Here is a 16848-nt window from a genome sequence, read left to right on the forward strand (position 1 = left end):
CTCTTCTCGTTGGTGACAGAACGAAGCACTCAACGGAGGTGGATTGTTGTTTGTCAAGAAGCATCCTGACTTGAGAGTCAGGGTGGTTCACGGGAACACCCTGACAGCCGCGGTGGTCCTCAACGAGCTCCCGGCCGAAGTGGAAGAGGTGTTCCTGACAGGAGCAACGTCCAAGCTGGGCCGGGCCATCGCTCTCTACTTGTGCAGAAAGGGAGTCCGCGTGCTGGTATGTGTCTCATTCACTTCAGGCTTAAGTAGCTAGCCGTGGAGTTACGAAGCGATCTAATCCATCGCATTTCCTCCACTTCAGATGTTGACAAGCTCCAGAAGTCGCTACGAATCCATTCTGAGCGAGGCCGCCGCGGAGCACCGCAGGAACCTGGTTCATGTCACTAAATACCAAGCTGGCCAGTACTGCAAGGTTGGTAAAGCGCACGACGCCAAGTCTTACAGCTCTTACACATCGTTTTTACTTCTTTCTCTGCAGAGATGGATCATTGGCAAGTGGGTTACCGAACGAGAGCAAGGATTTGCGCCGGTGGGGACGCACTTCCACCAGTTTGTCGTGCCGCCAGTGCAGGAGGTGCGCAGCGACTGCACATACGGGAAGCTGGTTGGGATGAGACTTCCCAAAGACGTGGCCGGAGTCCACACTTGCGAGGTAGGAGAGAGCTCTTTTTCCCTCTTGGCTTTTCCAGCGCGTGGACGTAACTCACTCTTCTCTCTTTTCTCTCATGTGCAGTATATAAATGACCGAGGGGTTGTTGCTGCCTGCCATGCCGGGGGTTTGCTGCACGCACTGGAGGAGTGGAGCCACCACGAAGTGGGAAGCATTGATGTGGAAAGGATCGACACGGTCTGGCAAGCAGCTTTGAGCCGGGGCTTCACGCAGGTGTAAGTGGCAACGGGTCTTTTTCCTTCGGAGTTTACGTTCGAGCAGAGAGAGAACAGCCATGCCAGCAGCGACACCAGGTACCTTCAATTCCTCCACACTTGGATTGGATTGGATTGGATTCAATCCACACTCCTCGCAGTAGCAGCAGCAGCCAGCCAGCCAGCCAGCCAGCAGACAAAGAAAGCAGAGATGCTCACTCAAGAGCAGGGAAAATAGATTCACAAGGCTCAAACGAAGAACACAAGAAGAAAAGAAGAAGTGGAGAAAGTTTCTATATGGCTTTGAGGATAGCTTTAGCTGGATGATTATTATTTGCTCACTGCCTCTGCGATTCATGGCAATGCAGTGACAGCCTCTTTTCAAGGATTGAATGACGATCCAAATCTTTGTTAATTTCTTACACTGTCACTGTTTGTTCTTGTTCATGGCTTCTTGGGCGAAGTTGTGGCAGTCTCAGGGAGTTCCAGACAAGAATTCCAGCGAGATTGCGTACATGGTAGACAAACTCCAAGATGGATACTTTTTCTCTCTCCAAGCACCAGCTTTTTGTTGTTTCGAGGTTGCAACTTCCCAAGGATGGATTTATGAGGTTGTGATCTTTTGTGTCACAAGTCATGACAAGAAGGTGCCAAGGTTGGCATTAAACCGCTACCAAATCTTAGAACTTTCACGCGAGTTGGTTACCAAAAATACAAGAGATCCTTGCATTGCAAAGTCAATACCATAAAGACCAAAGGCTGACACATTGGTGGGATTCAAATCAATGCAGACCTTTTGAGAGAAATCCAAGCGTCTCTTTTCTTGATCGCCTTTCCAGTGTACATTTCTTGGTGGACACCAGCTAGTGTCTCTTTTTTTATTTTTATAGCTTTTCCACTAAGAAAATCCAGTCTGGAAGTTTGAAGATCTCCACTTTAGCAAACTTACTTACATGCAAGAGATGATCTTAGATGTGCAGGAGTGCTCCCAGCCGATGGCGTTAGTTTGTAAAAAAGCGTAACTTTATTTCTATTTTCTCATAAATGAATTTCTTTCCTTCTCCCCATAGCCATCATGCCCATTCCAATGGCATAATGGATGACCCCATCCCATGTATATAATAGTCGACACACCATAGCACTGCCAACAGCTATGGACAACACTTTCTTTATCAAAACCTGATCTAACTGTGTGCTCCCATTGTTATGGGTTTTTTATTAGCATATTTTTTCCCCATGGCTGCTACAATGTTAATTATGAAATTCCAAAGTAAGATGCAAGATAACTTATGGTGTTGGTCTCTAAAATCTTCAAGTCCATCCAGGTGCAAAATGTTACTGCACTAGCAAATCCATGTGACTGCAAAAAGTTGTTAAAAGTCTAAAGATCCATAACATGAAAGATTACAATATATAATTAAAGCACCGAATCACCTATGATTCATTGTTGTCCTTATCTTCAATCTCATTACCTGAAGAAGAGTTGAAATAGCTTAATATTAGAGATGAGACACTATGTTCTTTAACAATGCCTATCATGTCCAGATAATCTACGTATTATTTGAAATTAAAAAAACTTTGAGGCCTCTAAGCAATGAATTCATGTGGTATTCATAAGTCATCTATAGAACATGCATGGCCTATGGCGTTATCAATGGTCATTCATACCCATGTATGGGCATCCAAATTCAGACTCAATGAAAAAGTGCCACATGGCTTTTGCTAATGTTTAAGTATGTTTGAAGGCTTTTACACTTTTCTTAAGCCATTTTACTTTTCAAAGAAAGATAATTTTAATTTTAACCCTTCAAAAAATGTTATAATCTTTATTTCCTAAGTTGATCTACCATCAAAAGTAAATTGCCATATATATTATTTTAATAGTTAAAATGTTTTTTTACCTTACTTAAGAAGTATGATTTTTTATTTAACAGTTAATGTCAACCCTTAAAAAATAAATAAAATACCCTAAGTATATCGAAATCTACACTACAAATGTTACGTTTTTTACAAATTACACACCATAGACATGGTCTGGCTACGGCAGCGGGTCTTTTTTTTTCGGAGTTTACGTTCGAGCAGAGAGAGAACAGCCTTGCCAGCAGCGACATGTACCTTAAATTCCTCCACACTTGGATTGGATTGGATTGGATTCAATCCTCCTCGCAGTAGCAGCAGCAGCAGCCAGCCAGCCAGCAGACAAAGCAAGCAGAGATGCTCACTCAAGAGCAGGGAAAGTAGATTCACAAGACTCAAACGAAGAACACAAGAAGAAAAGAAGTGGAGAAAGTTTCTATATAGCTTTTGAGGATAGCTTTAGCTGGATGATTATTATTTGCCCACTGCCTCTGCGATTCATGGCAATGCAGTGACAGCCTCTTTTCAAGGATTGAATGACAATCCAAATCTTTGTTAAGTTTTTTGTTTTTGTTCGTGGCCAAGTTGTGGCAGTCTCAGGAAGTTCCAGCCAAGAATTCCAGCGAGATTGCGCACATGGTAGACAAACTAGAGTAAAAACAATGACAAGAAAGAGTTGCAAGCCAAGATGGATACTATTTTTTCTCTTCAAGCACCAGCTTTTTGTTGTTTCGAGGTTGCAACTTCGCAAGGATGGATTTATGAGGTTGTGATCTTTTGTGTGGCAAGTCATGACAAGAAGGTGCCAAGGTTGGCATCAAACCGCTACCAAATCTTAGAACTTTTACGCGAGTTGGTTACCAAAAATCCAAGAGATCCTTGCTTTGCAAAGTCAATACCATAAAGACCAAAGGCTGACACATCGGTGGGATTCAAATCAATGCAGACCTTTTGAGAGAAATCCAAGCGTCTCTTTTTTTGATCGTACTGTACACTTCTTGGTGGACACCAGCAGTGCCTCTCTTTTTGTCTTTATAGCTTTTCTACTAAGGAAATCCAGTCTGGAAGTTTGAAGATCTCCACTTTAGCAAACTTACTTACACGCAAAGCGCAAGAGATGATCTTAGATGTGCTCCCAGCCGAACTCTTCGCTGCTATCAGACCCCTTGTCTGCTGCTGGATTTGCTGCTGCTGCTGCTGCTTGCACGCCATTCTTCATGAGGCGGTCGGACAGCTCCTTCAAGGACGCGGTACGTTTCGGAACGTAGTCGTCTCGCACTTGGATGTCCTCGCCACTCATCGTCGCGGCACCATCGTCATCACTCCACTGGGGGCGGCTTCTCAAGAGCGCCAGCCTCTGCTCCACTTGGTTGCTGTCGAGGTACGAAGGGTTCTGCTGCTTCTCCTCGGGCTCGGGATCGCTTTTGGAGACAACCTCTGCATGTTACATCCAGATTGTTAGATGGATTTTGCTAGATGAATTGAAACTACAGTTTAAGAGCTCCTCAAATAAGAATGCATACCTTCCACCTCCTTGGGACCTTTTCCAGCCAATTCCAAGAGAATCTTAAACCTCGTCACAAGCTGCTCGTTACCGTCTTCGTCGTGCTCGGCAGGCTGCTCGTCAGTCTCGCTGTACAGTCCAAAGTTTGGATCCTCCTCGGAAGGGTTCTTGCTCTCTTCGACCTGCTAAACTCTCCAGCAGTAATATGAAATAGAGGAAAAGAGAAACAAAAGCTAAGTACTTACCTGATTTGCATCCTCCACAGTGGCATTTTGCTGGCCGTGTGCATGAACGAGGCACTTGGAGAGGTCCAATATGGCCGACTGCAAGTCCTTTATCCCTGCTTGTCGCAGAAAAGAATTCGGTGCCTTCTTCTCTCGAGCTCCATAGTGCGACAGCAAAACCTTCGACAGGTTCGAGATGCTGCTCACCAAGTCGTGACAGTCGGCCGTGCAAGCTCCCGGCAACGCCGAGTGCTGAGCAGGCTTCTCGCCATCCCAGAAGTTCCCAAACTCCAAATCCTGCTCATCCTCCTCCTGGCTCCGTATGCGACTGTACAGAGGCTCCACAAACCCACCATCGTCGTCGCCAGCTTTGTCTTGAACTTTAGCTCCATCACCGGTCGAAGACTCCATCGCCGGTGGCGGCCCGAGCTGAGAAGCAGCCTCCTGGCGTCCGTAGAGAAGCTCCATGAGATTTCCCATCCTGGCTTGGACGTTACCGCCGCTACAAGACTCTGCCGGTCGTGGTGGCGCTAACGCGTCAAGGAGCTGAGAGACGCTACCATTATAGCCGCGATCGTGCGAAGAGCTCACGTTGTAACCCTGGAAAGGATCGTCTTGGCCCTGAGTACCAGAAGCAGCAGCGGCAGGAGTAAAAAAACTCTCCCAGGTAAGATGGTCATCGTAATGATACTGCGAGAATGGAGCTTTGCTTACGTCGTGGAGACGATGGTGGAACTCTTGAAAGTCAAAGAGGGGATCGCCACCACCACCACCACCACCACCAGCGCTTGAGCAATCCAGCTTTGGTGCCAGCAATGGAACGTTGAGATCCAAGAGAGTTGCTGGAGGAGGGCCACCCTCCCAGAATGGAGGAGCGGAAGCAAAAGGCTCCACCAGATTCGCGTCTTTGCCGTTGGGGTAATTCGATCGCGCGCAGCTCTCCAACGAAGAAGTGGCGCTCGCCACCATATCCGCGAAGAACACCGACGCGGCACGCTTCAGCACTGGCTCGTCTTCTTCCACCTGATCAAATGGGAAGAAGCGTAGAGGAATCTCACGCTTTTCACAGGTAGAGGAAGAAACCCTGACCTGAAATGCTCGCCGCTCTTCGCTACCAGGAATTTCCCCAGCTTCTGCGGGCGCCATCACGGCAGTACCTCCGCGCAGAGAAATCACGAGAAAATCCGCGAGATTGGCCGCGATCGCCTCACCTCCATCGCCATTCCACGCCCGCCATTCCAAGCCCCATTTGAGTGGCTCAATTTCTCATTGCCCAAGCCCTAATCGTATAAACACAGAAGAATATTCTATGTACGGTAGGAATATCTCAACGGGCACGGTGGGTACGAAAGCCCTAAAACACACCCCGGATATTCTCTGTACGGTAAGAATGACTATGTGCGTACGACAAGCGTACGTAATGAGATTGGTATGTACGAACTTGAGCCCTAAAACGCGCGTTCCTTGTTCTTTGAGTTCTCCTTCCTTAGTCGAAATCGGCGATTCCCAGATTGGCGACGACGATTCTCAGCTGATCGACAATGCTAGATCCAGTCGCGAACTCTGTGAGCAATCCCACCGCGATCCCAAACATCGCCCATCTGCGAGATTGGAAGAGAGATTGGCTGCGAATTTTGTGTGGATTGATGGGTTTACCTGCCATTGCCGACCTCGTTCTTGCGGCTCCAGCCAAAGATCTGGCCCTCCTCGGCCTGGCGCTGGAATTTCCTGTCCAGGAAGTACTCTTGGAGCTCCTTGGCTCGTTGCCGCTGGAATTCCACCGTCACGCCGCTCTCAAATCCAGTGGCAGCAGCGATAGGATTCGCTGGAGCTGGAGCTGGAGCTGGAGGTGGGGATGGGGCTGGCGTGTCCGGTGATGGCGATGGCGATGGCGATGGCGATGGCGCTGGCTTGACGGTGCTAGGCGCTCCCGGGCGGCGCAACGGCGTCGAGCCGGGGGAATCCGGCGGAGGCGAGGAGGAGGAAGCCCTTACCTGGACGATCGATCGCGAGCGCGATGGGGATTGGAATCTCTTCCATCCGTGAGTGGAGGAGGAGGAAGAAGAAGGGCTAGGGACGAACAAGGCCATAGCCATCTCGATCTCTGTAGCGCGCAGTGAGCTGACGTGGAGCGCCCAAGGCCTTGCATTGAGCAGAATTTTAGGGCTTCACGACACCAGTTGCGTGTTCAATTCCCATGGCATGTAATGATAATAATAAGATTATCCTATTTACCATTCTAAGTATCCATTTCTATTTGTTGCTAAGCTAGACATTTCCGCTACAGTTCCATTCCTATATTTGCAACTTGATCATCCAAAAGACAGTTTATGGTTGGGTTCAATTTGCACCTTTTAATATCTACTAAAAGTGCAATTAGCAGGGGAGAACAAGTCTTACAAGCTTGACCTTTGGTTGCATATATTAACCTTTTTTAAAAGAGAATCTATGCAAGATACTTTCAATATTAGAACAAGTCATTAGATCTCCACATCCAATTACTGATAGCTTGGTATCTTTGTATTTCTAATCTATAGTCTTACATTTGGCTGTGATACTTCTATTAGCAAAGGATACAGATTTGCAGCTTCTTAAAACATGGCCACATTTATGATTCTACTAATAATTTTGATGTTAGTTTTGCTGAGTAAAGAAAAGTATAAACTTACCACCAAGATTAAAGTGCTCAAAAAAAACTAAAACACTTAATCACTTCCAGTGATACATTCTTAAGAATTTTTTTCTACACTATTTGAATTATTATTTATAATAATTTCGGAAAAGATAAAATAACGCCATTTAATCTTTTCAGACACTTGTGTTAAAGAGAATGCCCTCACCAACACTATATTCATAGCATATTCTTTTCTATAGATTCCTTTTGGATGATCTAGATTTAATTTTAATTAAAGGGCTATTATTATTTTCAATTTTTTAGTATTTATAATTTGAGTGTTTGGGATATGGGATTAATTAGGAATTAGAACCCATGCTAAACTACTATAATTAGTATATTTAGCTTATAATCTATGTTTTATTTTAAGTTTTGGTTTGCTCTAGAAAACCTCAGTATACAGAAAATACCTAGAATATCTAGCTGTATCCTAGGATATTTCTTAATCCAATTGTTGTGATTTTCTGCACAATTTAAATACTAACCTCGAATAGTTGAGGTCCTGACACAAAACCTTGATTTAGAAAGATGTTCATCAAAATTGTGTGAAAACCAATTGCAACACCATCATGATCCAGTTTATAATTCTGATTAATCCATACATCCTACCCATGATCACCAGAAAAACACCCTAGCCACCTTTTTCAATGTTGCACAATCTTTATGGGATGGTTGAGTGTCCTATGGCTTGAGTTTGCAATGATTTCTCCTAAAGTCATATGATAATTTTTAAATCCTTCAGATTAATAAGGATTCTTGCTAACGATTTAATGGTCTATGAAAGCTTGTGTCTAGAAGCCTATGCATCAGGAGCTTGAGCAAGTATTTGAACCTTAATTTAATTTCTTCTTCTTAATTTGTAATACTGCTACACAAAAAATTATTATTTAGTTATCAGCCTTCTTTCCTCTCTTTCTCACCCTATTTGGCATTGAGCCAGCTATCACATTCAAGTAGTTAGTGAGGTAGAAGCTGTATCCAGGACAATATTAAAACAGCAAAAGGCTGCAAACTTCCAACCCTAAAAATTCCAAAAACGATGGCCTCTAGGGGTGCCCACCAGATGTGTCTATATACAGCCCTGGTGAGTCAACAGCTTCGACTGTGACAGTTGTAATGGCATCATGGTCCTTGTTGCAGGAGTGGAGGAGTGCATCTCAATTTCCTTCTAGCATAACATGGAGTTGAGTGACTTGAGATTGAATGAGTGTTTTAGATCTTGCCTTAGATTTTGTGTTTAGCCTTAATGAAAATTTATTTCTCATAGGGTGCTGCCTATTTACCCTCTCAATGGGAAGTTCCAGTAAGAACCCAAGAGCAGGATTGATGTATAATATGTGATTGCTATTTGAGGCATGTAGTGACCATGAGCAATACATGCTTTCCAAAGCATAGTGCAAAGATCACAAATGGTCCTATTGCCACCTCAGCTTAGCAAAGATCATTGGTGATTGGGGTATGAGTCAGAGCTTCCCATAAAATTACTTATGGTATACAATTTTCCATTTTAATGCCACTGTTTATTGTTTCTATGCATAACATTCAATAGTCGGAATAACATATAAGTGTGACCTTTAACATATTTAGATGTAATATTTTCATTACACAATATAGGTGTACTCTTTTCATTGTTGTTCCCTGAAAATATATAGATGCTACCTTGCTCAATTTCACTTGAAAGATGCTTGGTACTCTCATTGAACCCAACAATATGTATCTCAAAACTTTCTGCATTAGCAACATCAATTAACATAACACACTCAATTGTGCCTGTTTCAAAGAATACAAGTTTTCCTTTGTGTATCACCCTAGCATTAGTAGTAATGGTTGTTGATGTCCTTGATTGGCATCTCATTGACATGATCTTCTTAGAACTCTTTCCCTTAATATAAAACAGAGAAAAAAATGGATTTATGTTATCATGAATTTAGGAATCAATTGTCTTGCATATGTAATGTCAAAAACTAAAGAAGTCATGAAAAAATAGCTATGTACCATATGATAAAATTCCTGGCTTTGCTTTTTGCCCTAAAATAATAAACACTTCTAAGTTAGATAACAGGGAAAAAAAAAGTGACCAGCCAACACACTTTGTTATAGATGACAAGTTCATAGTTTTTGTTGGAAACACTTACTATGTAGCTCCAAAAGTTTTTCACTGTAGCTATAGACCCAAGGCATGAGTTGGGATAGACTTTGTTGTCATAAGGAATCCAAGATATTTTGTCTTCACAAGTATGAGGTCAACTTTGGCATTTGTTAGAGGTTTTGATGGTGGAATTGGAGCTTGCATTTGCAAAGCTCAAGGTTAGAGGCATCTCATTTTGGAAGTTTAATTTTTACTCGTTGCATTGACAATGTTCTTGAGCCACTCTAAGACACCACTATCTGTGAGCTTGTCGTCCATAAGCTTGATATCATCGCACATGAATTTCACATAGTTTTCTGAACACAAAACTCAGTTTGTCTTTTAGTTTTTTTTCTGATAGTTTTTATAGCAACATACTGTGCTTATTTTCTTTCTTTTATTATGAATTTTTTTTTCTGTAAGCAATCTCTAATTTGGGGTTTGTAGTGATAATCCCATAAGCATGGACCTGCTAAACTATTTTGTGTGTGACAAGCTAAACAAGATATGAAAGTGGTCGTCTAGATGCTTGAGTTCAATGTTATCTGGTTTGAGTAGGAAAGTTGGAGTGCAGAGAAGAAATTGATGTCCAAGCAGATGATGTTTCTTTTCTTACAACTTTCTTCAATAGAGGTACCATGCATTTTGACAAGAGTGCTAATTCACAACATGCTGCCAATTAACTCTTACAAAGAGATTAGACTTATAGCAAAATAAGAGGATTGCAATGTATTAGCTTTATTTAGTACGAGTGGCTTGCCTGATTAGTCTAGTTCATTTCTTCTCCTAGGATATAAAGAGGTAAAAACTCATCAACTCAACAACTAAAATTGTCAAGAATTCCCATTATGTTGAGCATGTGAGCCTATACCTATAACAATAGAACTTATTTTAGGGAATAAAAACTACATAAACCTCTAATTTATTTGAATAAGGTACACTTCAACATGTAACTTTTCAGTGAAACAAAAGCCTAAAGCAATAATTAATAATGACTTTACAACAAATCTGACCTAAGACATATTTTATATTAGTTTTCATAGTCTATTCTATAGGGTTCAGTAAAACACGTGGAAAAATGTAAAAATGGAGAGGATTATGCCAGAAATGTTGTTTATTGCCAAACTGTATATACCACCAAAATTTTTATAGACATTGAAGCTTGCAGGAACAGTATTCAAAAATTAATCTCATGCCCACTGACTTTCTAGATTATCTTCATACCAAAACAAATCCTAAGAAAATAAGTATCAAGTGTTTCTTTCATATCATTATAAGAAAACTAGATTTTACTTTAGATTATATATATTAAACATGTGTGCCATATTGAATATATTTATAAAAAATAATGTTATTTATATTAAAAGCAAGATTGTTTTACTTTTTAGAATGATATGTCATCAACCATTAAAAGCTGTATTATACTTCAGTTTTTTAAGAAAACAATTATGTAATATAATAATGTTATCTATTAGTTTCATAGTAGTGCTCAAGAGAATCATAATGCCAAGGAAAATCGGTCTAAGAAGCACAATAATTATGTTAATTTCCCTCAATATATCTACACATACATCCTATTTGAGATACTTAAATTTGCTAAAGTACTCATTTCAAGGTTTTTTTTGCTTCTCTAGTATAACATTAATAAGGAATTCGAAAGATTGAAGAAGAAAAGCATCAATATTAATGTTATTGTTAGAGAAGAGTATAAAATCATAACCACTGAAATTTTATTTTCAAGATACTTTGTATGGCTAACATAGTAGATTTTAGTGATATAGCCAATATTTTACATATGGCTTCTTTTGCCATGTCATCTAAGTCTTTTGCAAATTAGGGAAAGACAACACATCACATTTATCAATACAGTTTTTGATTTCAAATCAATTTAAAAATAAAGTAGATATAAATGGAAAAAATAAGTTTTACCTCTAATTACCATTATAAGCACCACTAGTTTCTTGCATTGTTTATGTGCTGTTTTGGGATTATAGTTCTTGTATAGTTTGAAATGACATGAGTATAAATTTTAATATTTTTGTAAATAAATAAAAAAAATTATAATTTTAAATAAAATTTATAATATCTATTTTATATTTTTGGTTTTGGGTAGTGGATATACCTAAAATATGCCTAAATATTCTAGGATATTCTACCATCTTACAGTTGTTATTCATTTATATTAATTTTATATTTATAATTTATAAACTTTCCTAAACACTTTCTAGTATATTCTAGTTTGTTAATATTCAATAAAAATATTCTTGTATTTATAAAATATAAAAATGTTTATAATATAATCTTCCAGTTGATTAAGTGGATTAACAAATAGGGATAATACTACTATCAAGCAAAAAATGCAATGTGCAGCAAATTATTTAATATTATTACATCACTCACTCACTCCTAAGGAAGGAGATATTGTCAATCTTCTCTTGGAAAACCTTAAAGATTATTGCATCATTCTATGGCCTGCCGAATCAAACAAAGATAGATTAAAAACTATAAACAAAAAAATTACAATGGACCTCATATTCGATGTGATGGTTTTACACCAAACCTATAAAAAGCTACACTAATCAATGAAATATGTCACTCAGCTCATCTATTGATCTAAACAAAGAAAGGAAAAACAAAATATTGATATAATTCTACTTGCTTACATCATTCTTCTTTGCCTTATGTTGTTTGGACAAAAAAAATTAATTGCATCTAAATTCATATCACGGAATCACATAGAGAAACTGAAAAAAAGGATACAATAAAACCAAAAAAAAAAACAGGTGTCACAATTGTTGGCATCAACATTCCAGCCCTTGAGCTCATGAATAATGAGATCAACTTGCTCAAGATCACCATACCTTAAAAATTCTGTGTTGTACCATATGTTAGCTGCATTGTCTCTCATCAAATCTGATAAGAACAAAAAAGAAAAAACAAAAAGAACTTGTATACCCCATAGCAATGCTATGGTGCCAGTGGTGCATTGGTAGCACTATCACAGTCCACACCAGGGCTGCCATGGCTCAACAATCATGCCCCCAAGACCACACCATTGAGCATGTGGCACTAGCCAAGCAGGATTTAGTAAATAAGCCTAGGACTTTCACTAGAGAAAAAAGATTAAAGTTGTAGTATAAGTGCTAATGCCATGGCCGAGTAGAGAAGAAATCTTATGTCACCACTATACCCCATGGTACTGAGCAAAGAAAAAGTGCCATGGTGTTGGCCAAAGCCATGGCTGGCTTTTCGCTGCCAAATGCTGTACCAAACAATAATGTTCTAGCAAGAACATAGAGTTTTGGAAAGCTGGAAATTTTGTTTCTTATTTATTTTTTTAATAGCTATCATACACCCAAAATTCCTGCATTTAAATGCAAAGAGCCAAAAGAGGGCTCTTGGTGGTATTTTAAAAAACAATTATTAGTGTCCCTCCCATTTTACTGTTAGCATAAGGCTAAGTAAAGCAGGTTGTCAGCTTATTAGTAATTTAATTGAACTTATATTAGCCATCTAATTCAAAGATGCTTTATTACTATTATTACATGTTTTAGATCATTGTTCATGTTTGAATAATGGTAGATTACTATCAATCATAATGATAATGAACTAAGTATTAACCTATTATATTTTAAATCCTATTGTGCAGCATAGAATTGAACCCCAACACCTCAAAGAGAAGAGCCTTGTCTCTAACCAACAAATAGTATTATAGTAGATGTTATAGTGTAAAGAATATACCTGAAATATCCAAAAATATTCAAGTATATTGTAAGATATTCTTCTTAAATTTAAATTTTTAAATTTCAGAGATTTCACCAAGTCCATGTAGAGATGCTTCTATTATTAAGTCTGAGAGCCTCTAAACATAGTCATTTGTACATGAATTCGTTGAGTAGACTATATACCTAGAATATGCTTAGGTATTTTAGTATAATTTATCAACATAAAAATTAAATATTTTTTAGTGATGAAAAAAAATTGGAAGGCAAAATCATGATTGAGTAGGGTAGAGAAAATGCATTAGAGATGCACATAAGAATGAAGAACTCCAGGCACATGAGCATGAGATGAGGCAAAAAGAAGAAAATGGAGAGCATATCCTGAATGTGCTCACTGAGCCAAAAAAAGATTTGATTCCAACACTTAGATTTCTTCTTCTTTTAAAACCTGCTTGAAATTATTCTTCTATTTGTTTATTATGTCTGAAAGATTGGTGGAGCAATAAAAATAAGAATATGGACTTTCATCCAGAAGCATTTAAGAACCTTCACATGTAGCATGTGGCCCTTGGACTTGACTATGTCTAAGTAAACATTTAATTAATGTAAGCAGCTTGTTTAAATTGGTGTTCTCTAGTTTATTTCAAGCTGATTAGTTTGTCTGTCTACAACAACAAGATGAAGGCTATGTTAGTTGTGATAATTCTTGGCTACTACAGAACTCTTATTCTCCCAATGAATCTTGTGATCAGCAGGACAGAGTCTGCACTGGTAAGATGTATAGGAAGCTTAGTGCTCACAACTGTAAAACAAAGGTGGGAAACATGATGGATATCTAGGCGATTGCCTGAGAATCAACCAAGCAATGGGACTTGAGGGTGGATGTTGCTACTTGAGCTGAATCACTTAAGAGACATTGACATATCATGATGCAAGAAATTTGAGATTACAAAATGCTAGTAGTTTTTCATCACAGGAACTTCTTAAGATTTTTACGCCATCACTAATAAAACATTCTATTAATTGGACTTGCTAACTTTTGGGACACAAAACACGAGCCAGGTACCTTCGATTGGCCATCGCCAAGTTTGCAATGCGGGCGAGCTGCGTGATCTCAGTGTGAGCACTTTCTTAGCTTGTTGGTCATCAGACCTTACGATCTGGAAGAAAGAAAACCAATGGTCACTACCTGGATAGAAAAAAAAAGAGAGGAAACTTACCTTTGAGAATCCTCAGTAGCTTCTGCCTCTTTCTTCTCTCCGATTCGCTCTCACTGCTGCTATAGTCGTGGCGTTTGCTCCTTTTTCTTCGTCCTTCCTCGCTTCTTCTTCTATTATCATCGTCTCTTACTTTCTTCCCATCCTTTTCGTATTGCTGTGATGCCTCTTTTCTCCTGTTTTCCTCCGTACCGCTGTTGCTGATTACACTTCTCTTTCTTCCGCCGGGATTCCTCGTCGTAATCTGCCCGAGTCGATCCAAGATTAGGATTCTTTGCAAATCTAGGGTTCTTTGCAAAAATGTAGCATGAAAATCCATGCCGATCGTCAGGCAGCGGCGCTTCGAAGTCCATCAAGATCTACGAGAATCTCCGCCGGGATGGCCTCCAGCCAAGCATTTCCATCGTTCTCAAGGTATGCATCGGCACGAAATATCTCGCAACAGGGACAAGAATCCACAGCGATCTGACCGATCGCTGGAGCAGCAGCATCTACGTCGCCAACAATCTCATCTCCATGTACGCTCCATGCGGTAGCATGGCCGACGCGACCTCGTCTTCCAATCAATGCAGCAGCGAGCTCTGGTCGATCTGGTCTCGTGGAATGCCATGATCCAGGGCTACTCCGAGAATGGGGACTTTGAATCGGCCTTGCGGTGGTTTCTCAGGTGAAAGACGAGGGATTCCAGTCCCATTGTCGGTCTTTCGTGGCTGCCCTCAAGCGATCGAGAAGGAAGAAAGAATCGAAAGGAAAGAAGATCGAACAAGAGCTAAGGTCCCGGAGATTCACAGGGACGTTTCTTCTTCTTCTTCCAGGGATAGGATGGATACTTTCGTGGCAAACACACTGATAGAGGTCTATGGAAACTGTGGAAGCTTGGAGGAGGCAGTGGTGGTTTTCGAGAGCATGGATGGAGTGGATTTGGTTTCGTGGACTTCGATCATCGTCCAGATTGTACTTCCGGATCTTCTAGAGATCACACATCTTTTTCTCGTATTTTTTTCGACAATGAGCCTGTTGCTCTCTTGGGCTTCGCGCGGCTCGAGCTTAGCTCCACAAGGTGGCGCTCCTAGCGGCTTGGAGGAAAGCTCCGTCCAACCAGAAAGACGAGAACAAGAATTCCAGGATCGCGAGTTTATGCGAGATCCCGCGCGTGAGATGGAAGAATGAGGTCAAACATTCGATAATTAGACAATAAATGGTATTAAACTGCAAGTCCTAGGACGAAAACAAAGATCACAGCAGCTCCAAACTTTAAGAGGAGTCCAAACTGTGCACTTATTCACCCGGAAAACATAGATTAGAAGTAAAACTCACCATGGTTAGAGGGCTACTTAGAGAGCAAAACCTGCCGTTCCGTTGTTACTGGTCCCGTTGATCCCCAGAATAGTTGTAATCACGTTATACACCTCCACGTTAACGCAAGACGGCACCTTCTTTCCTTTGGCAAATTGCGGCCCATGCCCGATGAAAATCGTCCGCATTGAACCCAAAAGATTGTCATAGCCGTGATCGCTTCCTTTGGAATTTCGATCCAGGGTTCCAAGGAGATGAGCTTCTTCTCGCATGTTCCAACCATACCGTGGTCGCCAACCACAATGATCGTCACCTCTTCCAGAATTTTACGTTTCTCCAGGCCTTCCAGCAGCTTTCCTATCATCGAATCCACCCTGGTGATGGCAGCGCTGATCTGAGGTGCGTCCGCTCCTTCTCGGTGGCCTTGTTTATCCGGTTCTTCAAAGTAGAGTCCTATGAAACTTGGAACCACACTACGATCAAGGTATCCCAGAACAGCGTCCACTCTGTCCTCGAATGGAACCAACTCATTGTAGCTTGGACAAATCTCGACGGGATGACAAGGCTACGACTCTCTCACCACCTGTGCTCCCGGCCAAAAGTAGACAGCCGCATGTAGTCCGTTTTTCACCACTGTTTCCCATATCGGCTCGCCAATCCACTATTTCGCGGTGATATTGACCGTGGTGAACTTCTCGTTGGCAGGGTCACGAAAGCGATTGGCAATGATTCCATGCCAAGCGGGATATAGACCTGTAAGAACAGCCAAAGTCTAAGTCTAAGATACTTCTACAAAGAGAAACTCTCTCATGGGCTTACCTGTAACTATGGAATAGTGGTTCGGGAAGGTGGTGCTGGGATACACTGGAATCATGCCAGGGAAAGCTTCCGTCCCGTTGGAAATGAGGCGATCGATGTTTGGAGTCGCAACTTTCCACTGGTATCCCCATCGAAATCCATCCAAGGAGATCAATATCACCACCGGCTTGTCGAGAACCGATCTATGCTGCGTGGAGAGAACGAGCACGAATGCTAGCACCCAGAGCAGCCCATGACACCAATCGATCCAGCGGTGAAGCAAATTATGCCTGCAAATCTTGATCCGAGAGCTTGCAGCTGGAAATCTGGAGCTACCAGCTTTGTCAGAATGCGCTCCTCCACCTCCATGGTTGCTGCTCCTCCGCCCTTGCTCTTACCGTCCAATTGGAGCCTTCCATTGGTTGTGACTTGCTGAAGCTCAAAAAAGATATCTTCGGGATATACAATGTGGAAGGTTTTTATGGTTTATACCACCTTGGATAGATATAGAATGTGGAGGGTCTCCTACAATATGGGCCTCCACCATGTATATTA

At 41.1% G+C, this 16848-nt stretch overlaps 3 protein-coding genes and 1 pseudogene across 5 annotated transcripts; 1 reads left to right on the top strand and 3 right to left on the bottom strand.

The window, feature by feature from the left end:
• Positions 1-16: 16 nt before the first annotated feature.
• On the top strand, positions 17-1295 carry LOC9663381 (protein ECERIFERUM 3; the record flags this gene model as incomplete). Its single annotated transcript, XM_002993459.2, has 4 exons — positions 17-226; positions 311-421; positions 488-661; positions 743-1295. Coding segments are annotated over 4 exons (651 nt in total), but the record flags the coding sequence as incomplete, so codon positions are not given.
• Positions 1296-3679: 2384 nt separating this feature from the next.
• On the bottom strand, positions 3680-5717 carry LOC9663348. 3 transcript variants are annotated; one of them, XM_024667158.1, is made up of 5 exons: positions 5548-5716; positions 5173-5481; positions 4480-5079; positions 4254-4419; positions 3680-4167 (listed from the first exon to the last, which is right to left on the bottom strand). In XM_024667158.1, exons 1-5 carry the CDS (start codon positions 5602-5604, stop codon positions 3854-3856), a joined length of 1446 nt encoding a protein of 481 aa, XP_024522926.1. In that variant the 5' UTR covers positions 5605-5716; the 3' UTR covers positions 3680-3853. The 3 variants fall into 3 exon arrangements, with proteins under 3 accessions (XP_024522926.1, XP_002993520.1, XP_024522925.1); XM_002993474.2 differs by having other exon boundaries at positions 4480-5481; positions 5548-5717; XM_024667157.1 differs by having other exon boundaries at positions 4254-4416; positions 4480-5481.
• Positions 5718-5831: 114 nt separating this feature from the next.
• LOC9663363 (light-harvesting complex-like protein OHP2, chloroplastic) lies at positions 5832-6657 on the bottom strand. Its single transcript, XM_002993475.2, has 2 exons — positions 6115-6657; positions 5832-6059 (listed from the first exon to the last, which is right to left on the bottom strand). Exons 1-2 carry the CDS (start codon positions 6552-6554, stop codon positions 5945-5947), a joined length of 555 nt encoding a protein of 184 aa, XP_002993521.2. The 5' UTR covers positions 6555-6657; the 3' UTR covers positions 5832-5944.
• An 8938-nt stretch (positions 6658-15595) lies between these two features.
• LOC9663364 lies at positions 15596-16662 on the bottom strand (annotated as a pseudogene).
• Positions 16663-16848: the final 186 nt, after the last annotated feature.

Source organism: Selaginella moellendorffii, unplaced genomic scaffold, assembly GCF_000143415.4.
Source record: "Selaginella moellendorffii unplaced genomic scaffold, v1.0 SELMOscaffold_161, whole genome shotgun sequence".
NCBI classification, from domain to species: domain Eukaryota; kingdom Viridiplantae; phylum Streptophyta; class Lycopodiopsida; order Selaginellales; family Selaginellaceae; genus Selaginella; species Selaginella moellendorffii.